Here is a 25,000-nt window from a genome sequence, read left to right on the forward strand (position 1 = left end):
GCAATGGAAACAGTTCATTGTAGATATTAAGATATTAATTTCGCATAAATGTCTTATATTATATATATATATATATATATATATATATATATATATATATATATATATATATATAATTTTGTTCGTCTAATACAATGAAATTCGGTGCGACAGTGGTTTTCTATGCGTATTAAATTTTTTTTGGTAGTTTTGTGATTAGTGAATATATAATTATATATATATTATAATATATATATATAATATATATATATATATATATATATATATATGAGAGAGTGAGAGGGGAGAGAGAGATGCATACACATATATACTATATATATATTCGCGCGCGCGCGCGTATTTGTGTATGTTATACTCACGTGTGTGTGTGCACCGAATAATGTTATCTGCAAATCTGGCAGTTCTCATTATCGAACGCAAGGAACGTTTCCATTAAGGAGCCGCTTGTATGAGGAGAGCCCCGCTCCGTCCACTGGCCCAGATCTCTCTTTAATGTGTTCCATTACCGCGTGAATTGATTTCGTTAGACCTTAAGAAGCTTTTACTGACGCACGCAAGGGATCCTTGCGTTCACCCTAAACAATGTCACCGGTTCTCACATTACAATTGTCTGACCATTTTTCATGTTGTTAAACCACGGGAGATGATGTAAGACTGTCGCAGTTCGGGATTTGCCCTTGTGAGGAATGAAAAGCGACATTTAAATATGGCTCACGAAGATAATCTATAGACTACGAAAATAGTAATTTTCATCTGCACGTAACACCGGAGACATTGGTTATGCGCTGAAGGTATAAGCTTTCGAACTTGTAAAAGGAGATTGAAGTTTGAGATTAGGAAATGAAATAGTTTTGCGTCAAAGCAAGGAAAAATAAAATAAAACATTCATCACTTGACAACTTGAATGCTAAATAATAAAACACAAACTTAACTATTTCAGCTTGATACACAGCGCAACCGTCAATGTTGCTGTTTATCTCTCGATGTGTGTGGAACTCTAAACACTAAACAAATCTGTTTGTGTCATTCCTAAAATGACGAGAACTTTCATTTCCTTTTCCCATAACAACTTTTCGATATATTTTCCTCTTTCCGTAGGTTGCTAGTGCCGTCAGTGCTCTTCACGTGGTGCACTCTAAGCATTACTTAAGGGTCTTTGCAGCGTTCCTTTCTTCCCCTAGCTACAAGCTCTTTCATTCATTTTACTGTACCTCCGTTCATATTATCTATCTCCCATCAGACTTTCTACCCTCTCAAACAATTGTTTCCAAGTGCAACTGCGAGGTTTTCCTCCTGTTATACCTTTCAATCCTTACTGTCAATTTCCCTTCGAGCGCTGAATGACCTTATAAGTCCCAGTGCTTGGTCTTTGGCTTAACTTCTATATTCCTTCTCCCATTGAACTCTCTCATACTCTTTCTGAACAGGTGCAGCATGGTGACGAAAGGGACTCTGGGGACAGTGATGACTTTGGTGATGATGGTGAGGCACGTGCAGGCCGGATTTTCCTGTGTGAGCAATCCCTGCCACAATGGCATCTGTATAGATCATCTCAATAGGTAAGAACACGATGCTGTTATCGAAACACACACACACACACACACACACACACACACACACACACATATATATATATATTATATATATATATATATATATATATATATATATATATATATATATAGTTTTCTTAATTCACAATTTGTTTTTTATCTTAAATGTTTGCTGGGGCCTATTACAACAATTCTGAGATTCTAAAAAATCTTTTCGCCTTTGGGCAGATATTTGTAATCATATCACAGTTTTCCACATTCTGACGTTATCATTATCGCTATGTTGACCGTAGGTTGTTGAATATTAAAAATTTGCAGGAAGGTTTTTGTTTTTGTTAATATACCTTCGTTTAGTTTTGTATGATTTAAAATTATGCTGGGAAAGAATAACCTGTGTATTAGATCAAACTTACTGTTGGTTTTTATAAGGTCGGAACTGCGAGGAATCTTTGTCAGAGTGAATTACAGCGTTGACACGTTTCCTGATGAAATATGTATAGTATATTACACCTACCAGACCTGATAACCCGACAATATTTTGTTTGCATGTGAGTGTTGTACTTTATAACGAGATTTGCGATTTCTCCGACGGCCTCAATAATCCCTTTCTTCTGGATCCTCTTGGCAGCTCCTTCTCGTGTTTTTGCATCGACGGCTACACAGGGATGCAGTGCCAAACCAACTGGGACGAATGCTGGTCCGCTCCTTGCATGAATGGAGCCACCTGTGTTGACCTCGTGGCTGACCTGTCTTGCCTCTGCGCCCCAGGGTACACAGGTAAAATTCACTTCTTCATTGAACTTCAAATCTTGTTTATAGTTAATAAAAAAAAATCACCTCTTCATTGAACTCCTTCAAAACTTGTTTATAGTTAATAAAAAAAAAATCACTTCTTCATTGAACTTCGTAAATACTTGTATTAAGTCACTAGAAATTATCAAATTCGTAAAGACTTGTATTTAATGACTAAAATATCATTTCTTCTTTGAACTTCGTAAAGAATTGTATTCAGTTACTAAAAAATTAACTTTTTCATTGAACTTCGTAAAGACTTGTATTGAGTGACTTGGCTTGCTCTCAGCTAACAGAATCAGGTTTGCTGTTTAATGAGCAAATAACTTCCGTGGCAGCGTGTGTGTATTTAGGAAAATTGACTCGTACACTCTTGATTACTAGGAAAGCATAGGTTTGTGACAAGCAAATTAGATTATGACGCTGTTGCATGTGTTTTAAAGGCATAGAGTTCGCGCCAGGTCGATGATGATGCACTAATTTTAGAATTTCATAGCCTATAGTCATGCCAGTTGTGTTGCACCTTTTATTATTCCGAGCAAGCAGTCCTTCCGGGCTAAAATGGACCCAACATAATAATGCTCTAAGCAGATAACAAACGCGCTATGCAAATGACCAACCGGGCCTCATATTCTTGTGGTTAAATATGGCGTGCGGATCCCTTAGATTACATCACGTCATGGCGTTAGGGAGGATTTCTTTGACGCATTGTGTGTGTGTGTATGATGAGGGGTAGGTGCTCTGATTACCCGTGGCGCTCTTCCACGTACACTCCTCGGTAATTACGTTATTCCTGGTCCCTATGTTCTTTCCTTTAATGTGATAGAGACGCTGGGTTACCCAGGTTCAGGGGCTTTTGTCAGAAGTTGACAGATAACAGTGCTTTTATTTGTGTGGAATGAAAGGTTACTTTTGACCATTTCTAGGATTAGCATTAGAGTAATATAACTTCATAACCCACTGAATGCTACAGAAACCTGTTTGTAAAGAGGTTTTTCATTTTGCTAAAATGTTGAGATTTTTTTCTAATGATTATACCTCATAAATTGCAAATCTAATACAAGCATACATACATACATATAAACATATACCCCATAAATTGCAAATCTAATACATGCATACATACATAAACACATATACCTCATAAATTGCAAATCTAATACATGCATACATACATAAACACATATACCTCATAAATTGCAAATCTAATACATGTATACATACGTACATACATATACACATACATACATATTTACATACATGGATATGAAATTCGTCTAAAAAGTTATCTACCCTAACTAATACAGTTCAAGTATTTTCAGAAAAGATTAGAGGTAAGAAAAAATACCTGATTTGTTGTAATTCCGTACGGAATCCATGTCTTTTCATACATGTACATTATGTGATGACGGAAGATTATGCTTTTTTATTCCCTGATGTATGACATGGGTCTTATTCCTTCTGATTTATGTGTATCTTCCCGCGACATGAAACGCACTCGTGTTTTCTCATTGATTTCTGTGAATATATATATATATATATATATATATATATATATATATATATATATATATATATATATATATATTTATATATATATATATATATATATATATATATATATATATATATATATCACACATACACACACACATACATATATATATACATATATATATATATATATATATATATATATATATATATATATATATATATATATATATATATATATATACACATACAGACAGCAAGAATCAAAGCAGAATGTGTCCATAGGGAATGGGAAAAAATTTGGAGTGATGCCAAGGTTGGAAATTATGAGAGAGTTGTTCAACTAACTCTCCTCAACATAAGTGAAGTGGGGATTCGACTGTGATTGAGGAAAGGAGGTGAAATCTATAGAAATGGTTATGTAATACTGCAAAAAGAATCAAAATGGCGAAAAATGCGGAGATAAGTAGAAGGAGGATGGTATGAGATGGCTCTGTCGTGTGGAAGGAATGGGAGATGAAAGAATAAGCAGTTCAGAAGCCCCAAGCGGAACGGGAAGGTGAAAAACCTGGAAGGGGGATAGGTAAATAATGTTAAAGAAGTCTGGGAAAGGAGGAACGTCAACATCCAGGCAGGTGGAGTGGCGCAAAGTTTGTAGGGGTGTTCAACACTATGCTGGTGAGCTTTCTGTGTAGGAATTTTAAACGGCTAATGTAGAAGAATGATTATTCTTGTCTATGTAGGATCTACGTACACTCTATTAGGGGGAAGTAGTTTCGTCATTCAGTTATAGGGTTTTGGGATAGGCATTCCTTTTCAAGTCAGGGAGTTGCTTCACCTCACGTCAATGCGGCCACAGAGAGGTCCGTTATTAAAATAGGCAATCATTTCAATCATTTCTTAACTGCTCCTTAAATGCATCATTTTTCTTCTGTCGTTTTTGCAGGAGAATACTGCGAGAGCGAGATAAACGAGTGTCTAAGCAACCCCTGTCAAAACAACGGTACTTGCGAAGACCTGCTGGATCATTACTTATGTGTGTGTCCTCTTGGGTACTCAGGTAAGATGGCTTTGTGTGGCCAACTCTCTAGCTCATGAATGAATCCATTCAGTTTCATTTTATATCAAGAGTTCTGCAGGCAATCGCTACCTGTGAAATCACCTCATGCGCAAATTCAGTATACTTTCTCTCTCTCTCTCTCTCTCTCTACCTCTCGCTCCCTCTCTCGCTCTCTCTCCTTCTGCCTTCCTTCCTCCTTCCTCTCTCTCCTCTCTCTCTCTCTCCACTGCGCTACTGATAAAGTGTGGATCACCAGTCTCTAATCCAGATTTATGATTGCGTATAAATACAGCAATTTCCTTAATTTCCTGGGTTACACGAATTCTGCTGGAGAACACAGTCATCGCAACAAAGGCTTCATTGTATATCGTCGTTTCTTTCCTCTCATCGTTATATTTTCAAAACAGACGGCAAACGGCCAGTTTATACTCTCAGTCATTATTCCTATCTGATGACTTCTACGAAAATTTCCATGTACCAGTTGAATGAGATTAAGACATTCGGTATTTTCTAGCATACATACGCCTACGATTTGAGTAAATAATTTAAGAATTTGGGTTGTCTGTTCGTCGGGATATCGCTTTTGGTTTTTCTAACTTTCTTATAAAGTTTACTTTTAACTCCCCCTTAACTATCCATATCAAGTACCCAAATGAAGTCTCCATTGAAGAATTAAACTTTGTTTAATAAAGATGAATTGACCTTATATATCAAATAATTGACAGCCAGCCGTTTCAGCTTGTTGTAGATAGATCTCACACCACAATTTGTGAGGAGCTCGTTTTCAATATAAATTACTTTTTTCATCTTAGATATACGCGATAGTTTTGACTGTTTAATCCCCCTTTGGTTTAGTGTTTCTCGTTTTGTCTTCAATGATTTAATTCTACTTCTCAGCTGAAAATGGTCTTTCTTCCACCTTAATTAAGGTGACTGCCATTTTCTCTCTTCTGATATTTTCTCGGTCAGTTTGAGAAGACTACGTTATTCCTCGCCATGGAAGGGAACCCAAAATGCCCGCTGAGTTTCTAACCCACTTATCCAGATTCGAGGTCAACAGTCTGGTGTTATGTCCTCTGCATTATTTTTTTTCCATTGATGTCAATGACCCGAACTTCTCTTTCTTTTCCTGTTTACTCCGAGTTCTTTCAAGAGGCGAATCTGTTGCTTTCTTCTTTTGCTGAGATTTGTCTCTTTTCATCGACTGTCCTTTGTCTTTCTTTACACCTTGTCATAACTATGTCAAGCTCAAAAAGGGTTCTACATGCATGCTATAGTTGCGAGGTCAACGAAAATGAGTATAGTGCCACAAAATTTTACAATAAACTGTTCTCTTATTACCACTATCATCATTGTTGCTGATTTTGCCGCTGTTGTTGTCGTCATTAATATACCCCTTTATGATATCATTCACAGGAGATAACTGCGAAATAGACATAAGCGTGTGCAACAACACAGGGCTATACTTCGAGGAGGCTCCCAAGTGTCAGAACGGAGGGAAATGTATTGATGGACCCGGCCTCTCCTATCACTGCCTCTGCCCGCCAGGTACGTTCGCTCTGCCTTGCCCCTTTCGGCTGAGAGGAGACTTTACGTATACAGTAGGTAACAGGTGAGTTTCTTCAGCTGAACGGGAATCTCATTGTATGGGATATAGCCATCTCATTTGGGGTTTTCATCTGGAATCTCTGGGAATAAGGTTAGAGCATTAAATTTATATAGAGCATGAAACGAATTCGATACAAATAAGTCAAATTTCCCCGCAAAGAACTTATCTTATACTTTATTTGTATAGCAGCTCATTTCTCTCTCTCTCTCTCTCTCTCTCTCTCTCTCTCTCTCTCTCCACACACACACACACACACACACACACGCACCTACGTATATATGCATATGTGTGCTTTTGTGCTTGCATGCGTTCGTGTATCAAAATATCTTGTGACTGTGATCCATTTATCCAGTCTTTTCCAGCGGTAGCCTGAGCGCAACGCCAGGCAGGGCAACAAGTCAAGTGGCATCTGTGTGGAGTCCGTGAGAAGCGGAACATTCCAATTATTTTCTGGTTTGTCGCTCGTCATGCAAAGCAAACTGACAGAGACACGACGAAAGCGACTTCTTCGAAGGTCGTAAACGTTGACGTTTATTGCGTCTATGATGAAAAGTAAAATTTCGTGCTAGGATGGGCCTCCAGACAAAGAGGTCCGTTTCAAAGGCTATGGATTGTAGATAGTGGCAGGCATCAGTCTCTTGTATGGCAACTTTGAAAGTTTTTATAGAATAAAACGTAGACTACAGACGAAAACTAGGGATTCAAACTTAAATCCAGCTGTGATATGATGAGCATAGCTAAAATTCATGTAAAATAATAGAGACATAACAAAATACGACGGAAAGCTGTGAAGACAAACATTTTTCAGAGGAAAAACTTTGAGAAACACGAAAATGAAAGAGATCACGAACCAAATCCTCAATTCTTTGAAAAGTAATGGAGAAAAAACAAAACACAAAGTAATTCATTTATCTACACAAAATCAAACCAGACAATACTGAATACATCAGCTTTACTACATATTGCGAGTAAAAGCTGTTAACGGAAATGTACTCAACCAAAACAGCGGCGCTGATGATAACCATTACAGGAAATGAAAAAAAAAAAAGTTGAAAGCGCCAGAACTATTGCATGATAATTATGAAAACTTTAGGCACGCATGCAACCATTATTTTAGATTTTGTTCATTATTGCTATGAAATTTAGACGCTGGAACCTCTTTCATTATGAGGTTTTAGTACTTTTCCTTCCACTAGAGAGAGAGAGAGAGAGAGAGAGAGAGAGAGAGAGAGAGGGGGTTCTCTTAATAAATTTTAAGGTTAGACGAAAATTTAAGGCGAGGGGAGCTTCTTGCTTACGGTCACGAAAAACGATTTTTATGACTCTGTTGATGGGGTTGAGGGAAATAGTCGCCGCGGTTTTACAGCAAAGACGAAGTAGAAGCTGAAGGAAGAAGAAAGAAAGGGCGAAAGAAAGAAAGAAAAGAGAAGGAAAACTGCGACGATGAAATGAAAGCGTCTTTGTGCTCCACATAATTCAGAGATTACGAACTATCATGGCCGGATCCACAGCAGTGGGGGCCCCGGGGCACATCATTTGTGGGGGCACTATACCCAGTTGATTTATTTATTGTATTTTATTTTCTTATTAATATTATTATAATTTTTTTTTTTTAGTGAGGTGGAGGGGCGAGTACAGTGAGCATTTTCCACCTGAGCAATTCTGGGTTATACTGAGGACTATTATTGGCAAAAAATGAGGAACTCTTAGTATTCAGATTAAGTAGGTATTATAGAATATATAGTCAACACATATAGGAAGTACCGTAGTTAAGGAAACACCAAGGAAGCTTCTACATTATCATTATTTAACTAATTTATAGGAACAGAGCAGGTTTACGTACTTTCTGACAGGCAAGAGTTGTAATTATTGTCTGAAAATCTATTTCCCGAAGAATATCACTTTCAATACTCATTATAGCCAACCATGAAAGACGACTCTGGCTCATTGACGTCCTCAGTCGGTTTTTTATTTTCATCTTGGAAAATGATCTTTCACCACTACAATTGGACACCATTAATACTAAATAGATTCTCAACATTACGAAAATTTGCCTGTAAGCCACTGTCGAGGAGAATTTTGTAGAAGTAAAGTTCTTTTGGAATTTTTTCATTGTCTTATCTGTCGAGTTTTACATTTTCAACAAAATGAGCGAGTTCATCGTTGAGACTGGGCTCTAGGTCACCTTTGCATATACTCACAAGACTAGCATCCATACCTTCTAGGCGATTGAGGAATCCAAAGCGCTCACATACAACATCATAATTAATCGAAATAGAGTAGGCTATGCTAAAAAAATTCCAGTAGGCTATTAGCCTACGATAATGTTACTGCAAACCCCAAAAGACTGCCAAAGTAAGTTAATTAGATAAGCGAAATTCTATATAACTTACTTTGAAACACCAGAGTAAGCGTGGACACCAAACAGGACAAAGAACGTTATTGTTATCCGATACAATTTCACAAAATAAAATTCAACTTCACACGCCTTTGTAATCACTGGATTTACGGCACCAAATGTCGGACTCGACTGACAAGACAACAAGAAATAACAATAAACAAAAGCACTACGCATAGCGTAAGCTGACCGTGTCTTTCTTACGAATTTTCAACTTTCATTAAAGAGACTACTTCTGACTCTCCTTCTGCTTTCATAATGAAAATAGCAGTTACTCCTTTCAATTTATGTAATTTTAAACTTCTAAACAATTGTCAGTACAATAGTTCTATTAGCCTAACTAGTGGTCTAATAGAATAATAGATAAAATGGACAAAGTCATATATCTTTACCAATACGTTTCTTATTTATTTAAGGGAAAGAAAATACAAGATAAAGTGAGGAAAGAAATTAAAAAGAGGGGATTGAAAATGAAAAGATAACAGAAAACAAAAGGTCACTAAGGTGGTAAAAAGAAAATGAAAACGCAAAAAGTGATAAAATGTATAGCTAAAGGGTCATAGAAATCACCTCTTTCTTTGGGGGCCCATTTTTGTGGGGGCCCTAGGGCTATAGCCCCTGTTGCCCTCCCTTTAATCCGGCCCTGCGAACTATGCTCCTGGAAGAGGGAAGTACTTCGAACAACTCGGGATATTTTCTTTTAATCATCGTCAGCTAAATTTCGCAGTCAAGATTTCTGGATCTTTGGCAGTTTCCAGCGACTAAAGTGCCGGGGTTTAGTAATGTCTAACTATGGAAATTGAAAGCATTTGAAAGTGTCTAACAAAGAAATTTCCAGGGTTCCTGACAGTGCTCAGATATTAAATTCCACGAACATTGGCAGTGATTCATAGTGAAAATTTTAGGGTCTTTGTCAGTTTCTGGCAGAGAAAATGTCAGAGTCTTTGGCAGTTTCTAGCCATGGACTTTTCAGGGACTTTGGCAGTGTTTAGCAATGAAAATTCCAAGCCTTTTCGCGGTGTATAGAAATGATATTCCACCACCGCTGATATCGTTGTTAATGAAATTATTGTCGTTGGTAGTTCAGGTTTCAAGTTCCAAAGACAAACTGCATATCTGTATCCCTTCATAAAATTTCTCGCGTATTCACGGCAGCTACGAAAATACAAGCACTCAGCTCCTCACATATATCAAAGGAAGAATGTTGGATTAACAGTGACGGATCTTGAAAGAATTGCATGAAAGGCATTGTGAAGTTGGTGCACATGCTGCTTCTTCGAGCAGCTCCTCCAGATGTAAGGTAGACTGACTTCTTCTCTTAAGTAGCCAAGATATAAAATCTGATTAAGCCTGACTTTTCTTTATTCAGTAAAATCAAAAGTTTGTTGTCTTTTCACCATCAGTGTTTTTCCCTCTCGTTTTTGATGTACTGTAAGCAGACCTTTAACATTCTCCATCTGTATTGTTGAAAGCAATGCTAGAACTCTTGACCAGTTAAGGCGGTGCAGTGTCCTTGGCCAATAGGTATTTCTCGAAAGTCAATTTTCCCCTGATGTTGTATTGATACCACAGACTCCTAAATCAATCACTCTCAACAGTTCTTTCATTCTGCGCGTCAGAATCTGAAGCTCTTCACCTCACGGGTTTCCCCAATCAGGGTTTCCGTTTTGAGGAATTTCGTCTATTAGTGTGGCTTTCTGGTGACATCTGGCAACCCTCCGTGGCTTTTCCGACCACAGGCCACGGCACTGAAGAAAAAAATTCTTCACTTTGCCTTTTTTATGTTTTATTATGAAAATAATGATATAAAACATATCCTGCTTATTTATACAAATGAAATTTATGAAAATTCTTTATTTTTCTTCGTCAAAAATACTTTATATTAAGCTAGTGACGTGTAGTTTTCTAACATCACGGAAAATAATTTTACATCGGAAAATACGCATTCTAACCATTAAATTATATAAAAAAAAGAAATCAGAAGAACTGCATATGGTAACACTGCTAAAAGCCAATGTTGTGAAGAAAAAACAGCATCACTGTCCCCAATTCCGTTCAGTCTGTTTGTTGAAGAACCTAGGCCGAAGGGTTTCATAATCAGTTAACAAAATCTCGCTTTCATCTTCATACTTCTTTATCCCTTATTTTCTGGGGAATGCCCTTTACAGGTTGTATTTGTATCCAAGAAGAAGAAAAGGAACTAAAACAAGACTTCAAGCCTTGGCGTTGTCCTATTCCCTTTCACATTCGTTGCTTTTGTATGTATGAATATACGTATACAGAATTTCTAAAACAGATATCAAACCACTTGCAATACTAAAAGCTCCAATATATAATGAAAGAATTTCGTACCCAACTAGCAGCGCACAGCTTAACAGTATACCTATTCGACTTCCTCCGAGCTATAATCAGGACTGAAGACTGATCCGCAAGAAAACGAACATACGCCTTGACGGAGATTAAAAGCCGTTCGCCTACCACCTCCCCCCTCCCCCACACTTCTTGATTACAGTGGTTTGGGGGGAGAGGAGGGAGTAAGGAGGAAGTGGAAGGGGTGAGCTCAGAAGGAAACGGATGATCGCGCCGACGATATAAAGTAGAACAATAAGCCTGTTATGTCAACCCCGTCTCGCCATTGATTACTAAATCCGCGAATGGATAGTGGTTGCGTGCATGAACGTGCGGCTCATGACTGGGAAGAACAACCAGAGAGAAGAGATGAAGGGAAAGGAGAAGAAAGCAAGAGAGACAGTTAAATAAATAGATGGCTCGCGTCAAATGCAAAATCTTGCGAATAATTTTGCAATTGCATTCAGTGAGAGAGAGAGAGAGAGAATTACGCAAAACCACACATAATCTTTGAATAAAAGCTCCCAGACACGCTCATAAAAGCACATGCAAGACATGGCAGATTTTTTAAAAACAATGATTCTTTCTTTTACGAATCAGCCTTTCTAGTTTTCCCTAAAATAAAAACAAGAGAGAGAGAGAGAGGTGAGCTAGTTTATGCATTTATTATTTTTAAATGCAGTTGATGGATATCCATCTGTATATTTATTTCCGTTTAACGATTTTTCATAAGATACGCCAATAGAAACTAAGACGCTAATGAAGACTTTCGGGAGACAAAAATGACAACAATCGTCAAACTAGAAATTGGACCGAATGCTGATTTGCTGACATAACTGATGTCTTGGAAAAGGGAGAACTAAGTGTAAATATGGATTTCTAGGGACTGGATTTCGAGAGGAAAACTGAATATCTGTAATAAATCATTTTTAACATGGATCTTACATCAAAGACTTACTATAGTAGATTCACATCAACCGTGCATTTGATGTCTAGGCCAGTCAGTCCCTTACGACGCTCCTGATTGGCTGTTGATAAGCCAATCACAGGGCTGGAAACTGTCAGTCTCTCGAGAGAGTTCCCATAGGTAGGATGTATGTTCCACCTCTCCTGAAAGACGTGTCCCTCAGGAGAAGCGGAACATAGATCCTACCTATGTGAACTCTCTCGAGAGACCGAGAGTTTCCAGCCCTGTGATTGGCTTATCAACAGCCAATCAGGAGCGTCGTAAGGGACTGACTGGCCTAGACATCAAATGCACGGTTGATGTGAATCTACTATAGAAGATCGACTCGCTCGCGCAAACTGAAGAACATAAAACTTCAACCACGACAGAGATAAACGGATTATAAAATAACTGTTGCCAGTCGCAGTTGTTATTGTGTCGTATATCAGGATACTTACGGCATTTTGATCATATTTTGAAACTTTTACAAGAATAATGTGCAATCACGAAAATACCCGGTAATTTTGTATTCCCTGCACGGGTGGAAGAAAATTTATGCTTGCTTTTACAGGACGGAAAGCAAACTGTAGGTTCTGATGTATTTTCAAAAGGGTTTCAGATCTCTTTACACACACAAAAGCACAAATATTATACATATATGTGAATTTATATGTATACATGCATTGAATATATCTTCTTTTTATCTTCAGCTTTTTCCCATCTTTTTATGGGGTCGCTGTTTGTTATTAGCTTGCTCCATCTTTTGCGACATTATATAACAAACACACACACACACACACACACACACACACACACACACACATATATATATATATATATATATATATATATATATATATATATATAAATTGATGTCAATCGTCACTAATTCCAAACAAGTAAGTTTTTGCATGAATCAGTATGTGCATACACCATCAAGGAGCCTTTTATTTAAGAGTGCACGAGTTAAAGAAAACCCTTCTTCCTAAATAGAAACGGTATTTATCATGTGAATATGACTTTCATAAGATATGGAAGCTGTTTAATATTTACTTGTATGGGGCTCTTCTTGTAAATACCAATACATTTCAGACCAGAAACGAAGACTCGGTTAGTGGGAGCTGGAGTCAAAAGACGATAAGGGAAAAAACGAAGCATAATTGTTGGCGCGTGGTCCAAAGTGTGATAGTCTGCCGATTTTGTTTATTTATATCTGACCTATGAAAGGGGAAGCGGTAATTGAAGCACCCGAAGAAATGAGAGAGAGCGAGAGAGAGCAAGAGAGAGAGATTTGAGGAAAGTAAGTTAAGCCGAGTGGATATCGATCAACATCAACGATTAACTTTCTAGAGAGAGAGAGAGAGAGAGAAGTAAATTGAGCCGAGTGGATATCGATCAACTTCAACGATCAACTTCTTTCTAGAGAGAGAGAGAGAGAGAGAGAGAGAGAGAGAGAGAGATTTGAGGTAAGTAAATTGAGCCGAGTGGATATCGATCTACGCCAACGATCAACTTTCTAGAGAGAGAGAGAGAGAGAGAGAGAGAGAGAGAGAGAGAGAGAGAGAGAGAGACGATGATCCTTCTGAACCTACCCAGGTATAACAACTGACAAAAACATGATTCCTGTATAATTCCACTGATGACAATTTAAGGATACGAAAAGTGTGGAGCCCAAAATAGCGGCCTCGTCACGAATACTACTAGTTGCTGGAGTAGCTTTATTTGCCTGACCTTTGATTTGTTATTTCGGGACTGGGATTGGTTGGTTGCCTTTACATGATGGAGTGTATTGGGTATAACAAGGTTATTTTAACTAGATCGTCATGATCCATTATTTTGTGAAGATCAGGTGTAGAAGGGAACTTTTTGTCGGAAATTCGCTGAATCATAAATTGTCTGAATGCGGCCCCTCCCCTCCAAAAAAAAAAATAAAAAAAAAATAAAAAAAATAAAAAAAAAAATAAAGAAAAGCCCATCTTCCTAAATAAAATTTGGCCGTGGATATTTCAACCCGGGGGCGCCAATAACGCAATGGCATTTGCACCCGGATATCTGAACCATGTCGAGACGTGGTTCAGATCTCCGGGTGCAAATACCATTGCGTTATTTGCACATTTGACTAAATCCTTGCTGATGTTTTACTCTGCTGCTGGCCTTCTGTTTTCTAGAATTTGAATGAAATCGCCCTGTTGTTTTTTATTTCTTCGGTCGACCTCGACACTTGACAACAGGGAGATGAGCGTTCATTTTTCTCATTTGTTGAGAGATGGTGAGGGTCTCATCTTGGACAGGCAGAGGTTCTTCTGATGAACTTGTGCCAAATACTGATGAATGGGGGTCATGTTCATTCTTTGGTGATGACGGGAGGTCAGGATTCCCAGTAGCAAACTCTGCCGCTAATTTTTGATAAGGGGAACATACTTCAATTTTTTCGTTCCTTTCCCAAGCACTAACAATGTGGATTAGCGTTTCTAACCATTCTAATTGCATGCCTCGTTGCTGCGCTGCATGATCTTTTTACTCGATAGACGCTCCCACTCTCTTGAAGTCATTGAATTGTTGCTCTAATTCTGCAAAAGAACCAAAGGTGATGACTGGGAAAACTTCTTTGAAGATGTCAGAGCAATCGGTCTGTTTCAGTCCAGCCATGATATCAATCCTCTTCGAAAGTTAACTGAAAACTGACCATTTATGATTTGGAAGGACTTACTTCCGATAATGAAAGTATTCTATTCGATAATAGGCAGTAGCTATCTTAAAGAGGTGAACTGCATAAGTATAAAGCTATCTGACTTTTCTCTTAACTATCGAGTGCAAATAACTAAAGACTATTCCCTTCCATGACACACAGTATCTCTAAGAGGCTAACTGGTTAATCATGTCATTAACTGAAGAGAGAAGTAAGGAAAATATGATCAAAGGACTTTTTTTAGCTACTAGCATCAGACAACAGCTACCTAACTCGTATCTTAAATCTCGGGTGCAAATAACGCATTGTTATTTTCACCTCTGGGTGCAAATACCAACTTCGATCAAATGTTTTCAATCTTTCAGGATATTCTTATAAAAATAAGGGTAACCTTGAGATGATTAAGTGGTGGTTTTAAAATAGAGGTTTCTTTGGGAAATATACACAAGTGAATTTCTAGTCTGGTTATCAATCAAGCTATGGGATTTTTATGTGATATATATAAGGCGTAGTAACCCGTTTGCCTTCTATAAGATGTACAGTCCTTGTCATTTCTAATATTCCTGTATGGACACATAGAAAAAGACATTATATTTAAAGTAAAAAAGACTTAAGTTTTATTTAGGTTTATAGAAACTTTCTTTTTTGTGGCGTCATTAGCTTCATCCAAAAGGTCAAGTTTTTCATTCCATATTTTTTATTTGCTTATATGTCTCCTTGTTAGCAGGATGAAGTAGAAAGGTACGCGTGGAATTTCACGAAAATTTGAGGAAAGGAGAGCGTCGTCACTGGCAGAATTGATTAGATTTTCGAAGAGGCCTTGATGTAACTTTGGATGGAGGAGAAGAAACGTTTTGGGATCTGGATTGATCAACCTCTATTTCATTGCGTCCGCAATAACCGAAAGTCTGAGCGCCATCGCCGTGGATTTTGGCCACCGAATTGAATGACTATTTCTGCCGTTAGGTTTGTTGCCTCTTATTCTGTAACGTCTCGTTTGGATTCCGAAAACCACCGTTTCTGCTTAGTTAAGATAATGTGCTTTAAGCAGTTTTATATTTCCGGAAGTATGCGCTCTCAGAGTGCTTTTATGCTGCTTGTTACAGTCTACATTCAGGCTATATATTAAAAAAAAGATTAATTTCTTAATCGCGATTTTGACTCCTATTTCCTCTCTTTGGAGTGACCTGATGCGTTGCCATACGTCTTCTTCTTGCTGTTCGCCAAATTATTTCTGGTCTTATAGTTGGTGAATGTGCTTGTTCACCAAAACAAGTTCTCTTTAACTTAGTATTGCGTTCACTTACTGATGTCAGTGTTGGTATGGTGTTGTTTATCGCAGTAATTAAGGTGTTCTTGGCTCTGTAATTTACAGAAGTGATTCGAAGATGCTCCCGAAGCAAAAGAAAGAAATATTTCGGTAAATTGAAAAAGTTTTCGTAGCTCATGTATACTAGGTATGCTTTTAGATCAGTGCTCGTAAAGAAATCTCGATTTTTTTAAAAGGCCGAATCAAAATTAATGGAGTTCTCCTGAGAGTGTACTCCGTAGAGGGGTAGTGCCGTCAGTACACATCACGCGATGTTCTGTAGGCATTACTTAAGGTGCTTTGCAGTGTCTCTTCGGCCCCTAGCTGCCTGCAACCCCTTCCATTCCTGTTACTGAACTTAGGGTCACATTCTCTTTCAACTTACTTTCCACTCTCTGCTATCAATTGTTTCGTGGTGCAACTGCGAGGTTTCCCTACTGTGGCATCCTTTCAAACATTCTGATTGTCAGTTTACCTTCCAGCGCTGAATTACCTAAATTTCACATTGCATTCCTGAGAGAGTACTTTGTTATTATTCCATTTATCAAAGAAAGACAGAGTTAACCGAGATCTAAACCAGCAAAATTCATTGTGAAGAAACTCTAAACATAGATTAAACGAACCGGGTATGATACGCTTTGTTAGATAATTACTGTTAACTTTATTAAGAAGTGATATGTTTAATAACCCATTTGTAAAAAAATTTTAAGTTATAAAAGTAATTTTATAGATGTTGCTCTCCGCACAGATGCACGGACGATGTGAGAGACCACCGGGGTAATCTTAAACAAACCCTTCAAATTTGGTTTCTTACTTTTTCTCCTTGCATCTGATTTTATGTCAGTTGAACACGCGCTTCAATATTTTCCTTTCACCCTTCCACATTATTCTTTTCGTCATTCCGTTGAGAGCCTTCATCTGCGGCAAGCTTTCATGAAGAACATTTCGTAACAAGTGTCGGTCTTGTGACGTTATGCCGCATGTGAGCAACATACAAAGCTCATAATGTAACATCAGAAACAAGGAGGTTTAAGACCAACAACGTTCACCGTACTTGTTACAGTTTCCAGACAAATGTTATAAGCGTGGCATTTCTGGGAATATTCAGTAACTTCGCTGCCATTGGACGAGGCTTTCATTTCTCGGAACATTCAGTAACTTCACTGCCGTTGGACGTGGTTTTTTTCTTCACTAAAAACATAGGTAATGGGTGGGTGTTTAAGCAAATTCCTAATTCTTTTTAAAGATAAGTGAAAACTGTGACGCATAAAAATCACCAATTTTAGCGATAAACTTTAAACTTAGATTCCAAAAAGAGTAAAAAAGTGAATGCGTACAAAGACGCCAGACCCAAGCGTGGGGTTTATATGACTGGCGGGCTGTAGCCTCCGGGGAATGTTCCTCGACTCGTGTTTGTTTATCTTTTCAAACTTGACAAACATGTTGTGATGCGATGTGATGCGTGACCTGGAATACAGATTATTACGGGAGTACACGCACGTGCAAGAGAGAAGGGTTTAGAGCTATGTATGTGGGTAAGCAGCGTGGCCTCTGTGCGTATGTGTATCGGCCATCTTTACTGGTGAAATGCTGCGTGTTCCTTCTACGCTGTCGCTGTGTTCTCCCTCTGTAATGGGTCTGCCTCGTAATTAGCCCGAACACGCCAAATTGAGATGGCGTGATGCTATCTAGCCATTACACGTAGAGGATCAATTAAGGTGCGGTGCTGCCTCGTAGTCTCCGAAATCCAGGGGAAGAAGAGGAAGAATGCGATGCGCAACCTTTGGTGCTCCTTCTTCTTTTCCATATCTGTACGGCCGGTGATTCGGGTTTGATTTGGCTGTTATCATTCTCATTTATATTCTCTCAGATTTTTACATTTGTAAATGCTCCGACTTATTTTGGGTATTGCAAAAATATAGCTTTTACATGGCCTTTGGGTGATAAAAATGTAAATGACATTAGGAAAAAATTTTGTATTACCATTATTATTAGTGTCATTACCAGTGGCATTAAGTATACAGAACTGTATTAGTAGTTGAAGAAGCAGCAGCAGCAGTAGCTGTAATAGTAGCAGCAACAGTCGCAGGAGCGCAAACGGAAAGAAGGAAACGAAACGATGAAAACTAAAGATTACAAAAAAAAAAAAATGAAAGCATTACAAATAAATGAGAATTATCGAAAGCAAAGAAAAATGGACGCTTGCAAGTTAGAGCCTGCGAACACTAAGAACAAGCAGTTCTAAAGAGCGAAAAGATCAATTATAAACAGTGAGTAGAAGTATAGACGAAAATCCTCCTGATTCCGTCTTCACAAAGGTCGCATCCCGTCATTCATGTTCTCTTTCTCAACTTTACTTTTACTAGTTTCTCAGGCACAGAGAGGATATATATACGTATATATATATATATATATATATATATATATATATATATATATATATATATATATATATTTCTTATGTGTATATATACATATGAATTATTTACATATATATATATATATATATATATATATATATATATATATATATATGTGTGTGTGTGTGTGTGTGTGTGTGTGTGTGTGTGTGTATCAATATAGTCCACAGGACACTGTGGACTGACTATTTTGACATATCTCATCTTCGTGTTGAATTCGTATATCAGACATCAGCTGTTCTCAAAAAAGGCTTAACTTTCCTTGTTCTACTGTTCTTCCATTGCTGACATCATCCATCATAAGAATCTCCTCTGAGCATGGCATAGCAGGTTCTTCTCCGCACCCAGCGACCACACAGTCTGCTTCGCGAATAATGTCTTGAAGGGTGGATTCCTTTACGGCGCCATGACAAGAGTATCGCGACCTTCCCTGAAAATAGCGGAACGCAATAACTCCATTAAAAACGATCCGTAGAATCTTGAAAATAATCCCATTACGTTTCCCACACCCAAATGACCCGTGGATAATTTCGTCGAACTAACCTAACCTAACCCAACCTCACCTAACCTAACCTAGGAGCGTGGCAAAAAAGGCGGGCTGGTGCAATACTGGTAAGCATCTCGGGAATTTGCTGCCCGGAGTCGTTGATCTGACTCCGTGTCATTCTTCCAACGTTCAGCACAATTTTCTCTACAACCTCTTTGTTAGTTTCACTGATCGATATCGAAGGCCTGCTACACCTTGAGAGCTTTACCGCTGAGGAGGAAATCTGCTCCCCAGATTTTTTATATTTAATTCCAAGGAAACTCATTTTGATGCAGGTCGACCATGCAGGATCAGTTTATCATTTTGCAGTTTCATCAAGTCTTTGAGACGCTCAGGTGGTTGCTTTTCCGCTTTCTCCGCCGCCTTTTATCAGTGAAAACTTAGAACATACAGACCAAACAAAGGCAGCTAAGTAATTGATAGTCAGAGACTTTAAATACACTGGGGTAAGTCTACAAAGTTCCTGGGTTTCCTCTTCAGGCTTCAGACACAATTCATTGTGCTTTTGCTGACTTGCTGGGGATGAAGCTATAGTAGATTCACATCAACCGTGCATTTGATGCCTAGGCCAGTCCCTAACGACGCTCCTGATTGGCTGTTGATAATCCAATCACAGGGCTGGAAACTCTCAGTCTCTCGAGGGAGTTCACATGGGTAGGGTCTATAATCCACCTCTCCCGAGGGATACGTATTTCAAGTACCCCTCAGGAGAGGTGGAACGCACATCCTGCCTATGTGAACTCTCTCGAGAGACTGAGAGTTTCCAGCCCTGTGATTGATTTATCAACAGGCAATCAGGAGCGTCGTAGAGGATTGGCCTAGACATCAAATGCACAGTTGATGTGAATCTACTATAGCAACATTATCCCAAAATTACTTACGGACAATCAGCAATGCAATATTATAGGAGTCGTGACTCTAAGTGCAAAATGCGTACAAATGAAGAGAGATGTTTTATACACAAACACACACACACACACATATATATATATATATATATATATATATATATATATATATATATATATATATATATATAGATATATATATATATATATATTAATATTATATATATATACATATATATATATATATATATATAAAGAGAGAGAGAGATTCCCCGTTTTTCGATATGTCAAACAACAAATCGTGATTATGGAATAAGCACTAAGAGCCAGACGAAGAGTATCATACTGTGACCTTTTAGATTTGATGACTAACTCCCTTCCACGAAAGGATTCATTTGCCCCGGAGACCTTTCCGTCTTTCTTGTGTATTTTGAGTATTTGCACCTTTTAAAGATGACTCCCAAAGCCTCCTACATCTTCGACAGGCAGATGTGGATCCTCATAGGGATTGATTAAAAAACTCTCTCTCTCTCTCTCTCTCTCTCTCGCTCTCTTCTCCTCTCTCTCTCTCTCTCTATATATATATATATATATATATAGTATATATATATATATATATTATGTATAATATATATATATATATATATATATATTATATATATGTATATATATACACATACCATACATATATATACGTACATATATATATGTATTATATATATATATATATATATATATATATATATATATATATATAGAGAGAGAGAGAGAGAGAGAGAGAGAGAGAGAGAGAGAGAATTTGAAGGTGTTTGCGAAGGGAGCAATATAATTGTAAATAATAGTAAGAATAGATTAATGAGGTAATGCGAACCAAAAAGATGAGGCAGGCTTTATAAGGAGGATCTCCGTAGAAGAGACCGGTTAGTGCTGTCAGTGCACCTCAATCTGTGCACTTTAGGCATTACTTTAAAGGTCTTTTCAGCGTCCCTAGAAATAGCTGGAAAGATGATGTGTGACAGAGTACTGTGAAGGAGCGACTTAATGTCAAGGAAGCGGGAAAGGTTGAATCGAGTCGTGTAAGTAGGAGGGTTCGACACACTACTGATGACCTTCTGTGCAGGTGAAGGAAGCAGCTGATTCTGCAGAGGTCTTAATTAACGCAGTGGTGTTTATCCACGATTTAGGAGTTAAATTACGAATACGTCACAGACAGCTGTCTGGGTTCTTTTTCGGGAGCCACAACCCGTTAGGGAAAAGTAGTACTTTATGATGTATATATGTGTGTGCGTAATAAATATGTATTTATGCATGTATGTATGTATGTATACACACAAACATCATCATCACATCCCTCTGTTTATTTCAAGAAGATCTGTCTCTCCTCTCCTGCGGCCTAACTGGAAAGCGTATACGCGATATTTTTCCTGCTCCTGAATTAGCGGAGAGAGGAGGAACTCGTTCGTAACACTGAGAAGGAATTGGGGTGGGTAATCTGTCGGCAATTCTTTAGTGTTGAAAGAAATGCTCATGCAATCTTTAGGTCCCTTGCGTAGCTGAGTTGTCTTTGTGTGGAGTGAACAGGATGCAACGACGATAGCGGCCGGTTATTTTCAGTGGAAGAGATAGGAAGAGATAGCGATAAGTAGTTACACACATCAAAGAGAGACCGACAGACAGACAGATAGGAAACTGTAATCTGTGTTCAAGGATTATTTATTGGTACTTGTGGTAACATATCTATTCCTTTTTTCATCATAAGAAATCATCGGGAGCCTGATGGTTGCAAGCCCCGTAGGAGGTTAGTGCCGTCAGTGGACCTAACGCGGTACACCGTAGGCATTACTTAAGGTTCTTTGCAACGTGCCCTCGGTCACTAGCTGCAACCACTTTCGTTCCTTTTACTGTACCTCCTTCATATGCTTTTTCTTCATCTTACTTTCCACCCACCTCTCACACTTGCTTCATAGGGCAACTGCGAGGTTTTCCTCCTGTTACTCCTTTCAAACCTTTTACTGTCAATTTCCATTTCAGTGTTGAATGACCTATTGGTGCTTCAGTCATATTTTTCCTTCTTTCTAACAAAGATGCAACTCTGCAATGAACAAGAAGAATCTTACTCTGTTTGGATAAACCACATTTGGTTATCTACCAAGTATTTTATTGGAGGAAGCAGATTTTCTGGGGCGGACTCTATGCTTAGACCTCGTTAAACTGGACAGTACTGGATTCCCGAACCGGTATGGCAATAAAATTTAATTTCTTCCGTCACGCCTCTCACCTACATTCTCTGTACCTGTCAAAATAACAGGGAGGGTGACCTCCTTAGAGGAACAGAAGGGCAAGCCGCGCCCGGCTTCCTCTCTGGACAGTGCACTAGACCGATCTGGTTCCAGTAGCTGAAGAGAAAAGAATTTACAAGCGATGGTTTATACAGAGCAAAAGTACATTTCGGAATTGAATGAAGATGTTTAAAAACTGAGAATGTATGGTGTCTGGTGGCTACTTTATTTTCGAAATCGAATGTTAGGCAGACTTGCAGGTGTCATTTAAGGTGATATTTGTCTATTTTTATTTTGAGATGGGATTGCTAATTGCTGCCTTTCACCTTGGCGGTACACCACAACAATAGACCAACTACCAGACACAAAAATACCGCACATGGCGCAGTGAGGTTTTATCTAACGTTCCTGTGTCGTCCTTACCCTATAGATAGATAAATAGATAGATCGATACATCATTAGATAGATAGAATGAATCTAACGAAAGATTAATAACGATAACATCGAAGACAGTAGGACTGTAGGGGAAAGAAATTCCATAATGAAACGAAGGACTAAAAGGTAGGTGAACGATTAGGGTCCAGCGCTGTGCATTAATCGGGACCAGAGTAAATTGGCCTTCTCTGCCCCATAGTACACCGATCGATTACAAAGATAGTTTTCGTCAGTGACGTTAACTCCGGAACAGAGAGAGGCAGAGAGATATTTAATGCATATATACTTACATAGATACTTATATATATATTATATTAATATATATATATATATATATATATATATATACGTATGTATATAAATGTATATGCATGCATATATATATGTATACATACATACAAATATGTTTATATATATATATATATATATATATATATATTATTATATATATATATATTATTATATATATATATATATATATATATATATATATACGTGTATATGTGTTGTGTGTGTGTGTTATATGGATATATATATACATATTTGTATGTATGTAAGTATATAGTATATACATTACACACACACACGCACACACACATATATATCTATCTATATATATATATAGCATAGATAGATATATATATATGTGTGTGTGTGTGTTTTAAAAATACGAGAGTTAGCAGGCAATGTTACAGAATGTGTGTTAAGCCATGAAAAGAAAAATGAAGACTTGATTGGAACTGGTATTCTGGTCTTGCTGACTGTGTCAGACTCGCAGTTAAAGAGATACTGAGATACATGAAATTGATACCAGACCAGGGATGCCTTCTACGGGACGTGAAATAGCCTCAGATAAATAGGCTTGAGGAGACGAACATCATCAAGAAGACCAGGGCTTAAGTCAAACTTCGTTGTTCTGTACAGATAATGAACATCGTTTCAAGGACGCCTCTCTGTGTGAAGGCATTAACGCCTACAATTGCATTGATCTTTGCAGTTCAATTCTAAGGGCAAAGTTTTGTCGGTGTTTAGACAAGACGTGATTTCTAAGAACTTCGGAGACTGCATTTGTATGCTGTTCGATTTTCATGTCTATTCCATCAAATAAAAGACCCCGTAGGGTAGCAATGCCGTCAGTGCACCTCATGCTGTGCACTGCAGGCATTACTTAAGGTTCTTTGCAGCATCTCTTCGTCCCCTAGCTGCAATCCCTTTCATTCCTTTTACTGCACCTCCGTTCATTATTCTGTTTCTTCTATCTTACTTTCCACCCTCTCTTAATTTCTTTTTTTTCTTTTTTTTTTATCCTGCGAGGTTTTCCTCTATTTACACCTTTCAAACATTTTTACTGTGAATTTCGTTTCAGTGCCGAATGACCTCATAGCTCCCAGCACTTGGTCTTTAGACTAAATTCTGTATTCTATTTATTCTATCAAGAAAAAGAAATGATCTTTTTAAAATGGGATGTTGTCTGTTATATTAATACTGTTTGTAGGCTTCTTTTTCTTAGAATGTTTTCTAGCATGCTACTATACAATATTTAAACGCTATCCTTGTATTATATTTCTTAAATGAAGAACTTGAAAAAACTTTTTTTTAAAAATGAGCGTTTTTTATTAACTCTTTTCTCTGGATGGACGTTCTAGATGGCTTCCTGAGCTGTATTTATATAAATTCCTAAAATGATTTAGGACAACACATGTTAGTCATTTTATCTTCTCCAGTAAACCCATAGTCTAAGTACGCTCTTAGAGTTATAAATGAAACATTTTACTTTGTTGAGTAGTCTAACGATCACAACATTTATGAAAGAAATTTTATGTAAGAGACCAAGGATTGGGTGGTGCCAGGAAAACTCTCCCGGTCAAAATTCCCGAAGAGAATTCCGAGGACATCTTTCCCTGCCTTTACCAAACCGTTTGAGAAGGACCCAATGGAAAGACTCAGCCTCGTCTTAATAAAAAAAAAAAAAAAAAAAAAAAATACATAAATGTATTTGACTACAGTAAGGGACAACGGATTACCTATGACCATCCCATCCTCGTTCATAGAAATTTCTTATGAGATGTGATCGACCATTTTTACGACAATGACAAATAAATTCAAGAATAATTTTTATTGGTAACCTAAGTAAGGTATAGGCCAAGAAATCCAATAAGTTAACAGGCTTTTTGGTAAGTAAAGAGTTAACCTCTGAGCAAACTAATCCATTGTTTGATACTATGTTAACATTTTCTAATTTTTCACAGAGATATGAATTTTTGGTATGTAA

General features: G+C 37.8%; 1 protein-coding gene across 1 annotated transcript in view; it reads left to right on the forward strand.

Moving 5' to 3' along the window:
* Positions 1-25,000, forward strand: part of LOC135196923 (protein eyes shut-like) — an 88,263-nt gene that overhangs the window by 28,213 nt on the left and 35,050 nt on the right. The window contains exons 2-5 of the mRNA XM_064223760.1: positions 1,428-1,559; positions 2,182-2,330; positions 4,786-4,899; positions 6,316-6,447. Coding sequence (XP_064079830.1) covers positions 1,435-1,559; positions 2,182-2,330; positions 4,786-4,899; positions 6,316-6,447 — 520 coding nt within the window. The 5' untranslated portion in view covers positions 1,428-1,434. The remainder of the gene's footprint in view (positions 1-1,427; positions 1,560-2,181; positions 2,331-4,785; positions 4,900-6,315; positions 6,448-25,000) is intronic.

Source organism: Macrobrachium nipponense, chromosome 18 (genome assembly GCF_015104395.2).
Source record: "Macrobrachium nipponense isolate FS-2020 chromosome 18, ASM1510439v2, whole genome shotgun sequence".
In the NCBI taxonomy this organism is placed as follows: Eukaryota; Metazoa; Arthropoda; class Malacostraca; order Decapoda; family Palaemonidae; genus Macrobrachium; species Macrobrachium nipponense.